General features: G+C 34.3%; 1 protein-coding gene across 1 annotated transcript; it reads left to right on the top strand.

Annotated features, from left to right (window-relative positions):
• The first annotated feature begins 2,693 nt into the window (after nucleotides 1-2,693).
• LOC109584769 (uncharacterized) lies at nucleotides 2,694-3,424 on the top strand. The gene is made up of 3 exons (XM_020000618.1): nucleotides 2,694-2,986; nucleotides 3,033-3,264; nucleotides 3,317-3,424. Exons 1-3 carry the CDS (start codon nucleotides 2,694-2,696, stop codon nucleotides 3,422-3,424), a joined length of 633 nt encoding a protein of 210 aa, XP_019856177.1.
• The last annotated feature ends 1,472 nt before the right edge of the window (nucleotides 3,425-4,896 follow it).

Here is a 4,896-nt window from a genome sequence, read left to right as displayed (position 1 = left end):
CAGCTACTCCCAAACAAGATATATTAGCGTATCTAAATCACATACCAACGTGCCTTATGCATCACAAGTGATAGGTTACATTACTTAATTATGAAAGCATAGGCCTGTTTCATACAGTGTAATTATAGTTAGAATAACAAAAGGTTAACATACAGAGCAGAGTTCAATCAGAGGCCAGATTAGGTAGATCCCCTCATAAATAATGCACTGTACAATACTCGATATTTTTCAGTGCCAGTAGAAGGCGTGATTGGTCACCTTTATGCATATAAAGAAAGCAGTACTTTCTACGATTGTACAGATTTCTTAAAGACAAAGATCTAGTGTCATGATTAGAGCAGCAAATAATAACCAGGTCCTTTCACTAGCTTTCTTTGTGATACTTCTAGTGTCATTGGGAGCTGCTGGTACTTCTCTTGGTCTCCTTCAGGCTAACACTGATAATGGGGTAGCATGTTATTTTTTCATAAATTATTCTCAAGCTATGGACTCAAGCCTGGTATATTATAATGTACCCACTTTTAAGTTGAGTATAGCAAGTGCTACCATTGCTACAATATGTCTGGCTTTGCTAACTGCTATTGAGCTAATCAGAGTTTCATTTAGAATAAATATCAAAATGTAAGTTCAGTACTAACTTACTAATAATTAATTCCATTTCAGGTTCATTGCTAAGATGATCCAAGTTGGATTCTATGCTGTCTCTATTGTATTTCTATTTATTACCACATTTGTGGTTTCGTCTGGTTGGGGAAGTAGCTGCTTGTCCCTCAATTCAACTAAATATCCTAATTTAGACTGCAATGGACCAAGATATATCCTCAGTCGTGGACCTTATCCACCAAATGGTGCAGATTTCATAACAGCTACTGTAAGTCATGAAATATACAAGTGCTTTTTATGATCTAATATTTTCATGATAGGTATGTTCTGGTGTTGCTAATGTGTTAGCCATCATAACTCTTTCATTTTTTGTTGCGAAGAGGATAAGATCAAGATTGAGTGATGAGTATACGCCACTTATTAAAATAAATGATTATGAACTAACTTAACTATAATAAATACTCACTCTGATGATTGAGTAAATGTTTAGGAATTTGAATTATTTATTGCTACTCAATCAATTTCATAATTTTCACACATACATGTACATTTACATGTACTAGCACAAGGAAGAAAGACAAAATCATGTTTACTTAGCTTTGTGTATCGTACCTTATTTTTCAGAAAAAAGCATCAACAGGGAAATTTTCAGAAGATAGAATATTTTTAAAATGGTCATACGGTCTCATACCTCAAAAAATTTAAGTCGGAATTGGCTCAAACTTTTTGCATAGCATAAAGACATCAATAATGTATCAGAAAATGTAATAAAAAGTGGGTGTGAATTCAAAGCCATTTTTTGGGAAAAAGCTATAGCACAGGGTATTTTTCATATTTTGCATATTTTTAAAAATGGCAATAACTCAAAAATTAAAGTTGGAATCGGCTCAAACTTTCTACATAGCATAAGAACATTAATGTAATAAAAATTAGGGGTGATTTTAGAACCATTTTTCAAAAAGAAGCCAGGGCTGTATTTCAGGGTACAATTTTCAGGTATTACCCTATTTTTATGATGACCATAGCTTAAAATCAAAATAGACTCAGAATTCCTACATAGCTTAATTAATAATATGCATCAAAAATCGGGTGCGATTTCGGGGCCATTTTTTTAGAAAACCATGAAATATCATAATTATTTTTAAGGGTTTTACCTTTAGTTAGCTTTTAGTTATGAAACTACATTGAGTTCTACTCACCTAGCAGGCAATTATTGCAATGCTATACTACAATTAGTCTCAGTAGCCCCAGTGACAGTTACATGTATTTGAGTGGACGGCTGGCACAAAAATGACAGTAGGTTGAGGAATTATCTGGTTAAGCTACAATAACATGCAATGACAGCAACAAAAAGGTACTTTCCAGTACAAGGTACAGTGCATGGGTCAAATAGCCACTCAGACAAGGTAGTTTCCCTCGCAAATAATGCAATGGAAAAGTTTGACTTTTTGCCACATTATATGCATCATGAATGCCATTGCAATACACTAGCTACCCATGCAGTATTACAATTTATTTATGGTCATGTTTGCTTGCTTCTTAACAAGCTCAGACACTACCAATTGGGAGCCATAAATCTGGTCTCCTCTAATTGATGCAGTAAGGCTAGAATGCAATTATGGCAGTTTCACTATCTTTATGAGAATCCCACCATTATAGGCTAATGGCTGAGTGATAGGGCTGCATGCCTAAACTTCTATAGAATAATTAAAAGCTTATATATAATGTTGATGCAACTAGCAGGGAAAGCTATTGCAAGACTGTTTTTATAAGTCTGTAAGCTATACATGTTGCAGCATAAACTCATGAATATATTGTACAAGAGGATAATCAATTTTACAATTAATGTTGTTTGGTTTGCTATACAAATATTTTAACTTTAAAGCATTACAGTGCAAGTTCATAACGCTTCCACTATAATTAGTATAACATTCAATTAATAAAGAATTATAGTAGCAGTGACAGTTCCCTAATGACTACAAGCATAAACACTGAAACTGTATTTATATAGTAAACAAAGGGTGGGGCTCCGTGATGATTTTCATGTATATAAGGAAAAAACTTTGACAACTGTACTAACTTCAATGAAGATGCCTGAAATAATAAAGCAGATCCTCTCAGTAGTTCCTCTTGCAGTACTTCTATTGTCATTGGGAGCTGCCAGTACTTCTCTTGGTCTCCTTCAGGCTAACATTAATAATGGGATATATTCAAGGTGTCATTTTTTCATTACTTATACTCAAGCTATGAACTCAAGTCTGCTAAATTATAATCTGCCCACTTGTAAGTTGAGTATAGCAAGTGCTACCATTGCTACAATATGCCTGGCTCTGCTAACTGCCATTGAGCTAATCAGTGTTTCATTTCAAATAAATGTCAAAAGGTAAGTGCTTCAGTGGTATGAAGATTATTGATTGATTCAACTTTAGGCTGATTGCTAACATCATTCAAGCTGGATTCTTTGTTGGTTCTATTTTGTTCCTATTCATTACCATGATTGTGGTTTCAGCTGGTTGGGGAAAGACCTGTGCTACATACAGGAACATAACAAGCTCAGGTGGTACTCCAAGATCACTCTTTAACATTGACTGCACTGGACCACAATATAGATCTAGCGTTGGGCCTTTTGCACCAAATGGTGCAGATTTCATTACAGCTGCTGTAAGTCATTATATTAACATTTCTACATATGAAAAGCATTATTTGATGATAGGTTTTTGCTGGTGTTGGTGCTGTATTAGCTATTGGAGCTTTTTGCTACTTAATTGTGAAGCTGATGAGGAGGCAAAAAGATGATAATGAAGCTATTCTAAAATACTGAACACTGACTATAACATTCCATTGACTCTGATTGTTAATTTCTTTTTGAATTTATTAGTGTATTGTCTATCAGTAGTACAAAAATAAGTAGCTAAAGCAAAAATGTTGTTAATAACTCATCATTATAGTTACGTGTAAATGTGTATTGATTTAGTTTGCTCCACCCACTCCCAAACAAGCTACACTAGTGTATCTTAATCACATACCAACTGCCTTATGCATCACAAGTGATAGATTTGCATTACTTAATTATGCAAGCATAGGCCTGCTTCATACAGTGTAATTATAGTTAGAATAACAAAAGGTTAACATACAGAGCAGAGTTCAATCAGAGGCCAGACTAGGTAGATCCCCTCACAAATAATGTATTGTACGATACTCAATATTCTTCAGTGCCAGTACTGTTTCAGAGAGAAGGCGTGACTTTTGGTCACCTTTATGCATATAAAGAAAGCAGTACTTTCTACAATTGTACAGATTTCTTAAAGATAAAGATCTAGTGTCATGATTAGAGCAGCAAATAATGACCAGGTCCTTTCACTAGCTTTCTTTGTGATTCTTCTAGTGTCATTGGGAGCTGCTGGTACTTCTCTTAGTCTCCTTCAGGCTAACACTGATAATGGGGTAGCATGTTATTTTTTCATAAATTATTCTCAAGCTATGGACGCAAGTCTGGTATATTATAATGTACCCACTTGTAAGTTGAGTATAGCAAGTGCTACCATTGCTACAATATGTCTGGCTCTGCTAACTGCCATTGAGCTAATCAGCGTTTCGTTTAGAATAAATATCAAAATGTAAGTTCAGTACTAACTTACTAATAATTAATTCCATTTCAGGTTCATTGCTAAGATGATCCAAGTTGGATTCTATGCTGTCTCTATTGTATTTCTATTTATTACCACATTTGTGGTTTCGTCTGGTTGGGGAAGTAGCTGCTTGTACCTCAATTCAACTAAATATCCTAATTTAGACTGCACTGGACCAAGATATATCCTCGGTCGTGGACCTTATCCACCAAATGGTGCAGATTTCATAACAGCTACTGTAAGTCATGAAATATACAAGCGCTTTTTATGATCTAATATTTTCATGATAGAAATGTTCTGGTGTTGCTAATGTGTTAGCCATCATAACTCTTTCATTTTTTGTTGCGAAGAGGATAAGATCAAGATTGAGTGATGAGTATACGCCACTTATTAAAATAAATGATTATGAACTAACTTAACTATAATAAATACTCACTCTGATGATTGAGTAAATGTTTAGGAATTTGAATTATTTATTGCTACTCAATCAATTTCATAATTTTCACACATACATGTACATTTACATGTACTAGCACAAGGAAGAAAGACAAAATCATGTTTACTTAGCTTTGTGTATCGTACCTTATTTTTCAGAAAAAAGCATCAACAGGAAAATTTTCAGAAGATAGAATATTTTTAAAATGGTCATACGGTCTCATACCTC

The sequence above is a fragment of the Amphimedon queenslandica genome, unplaced genomic scaffold, assembly GCF_000090795.2.
Source record: "Amphimedon queenslandica unplaced genomic scaffold, v1.1 AMPQUscaffold_13168, whole genome shotgun sequence".
NCBI classification, from domain to species: Eukaryota; Metazoa; Porifera; class Demospongiae; order Haplosclerida; family Niphatidae; genus Amphimedon; species Amphimedon queenslandica.
This window is presented reverse-complemented; position numbering and strand designations above follow the sequence as displayed.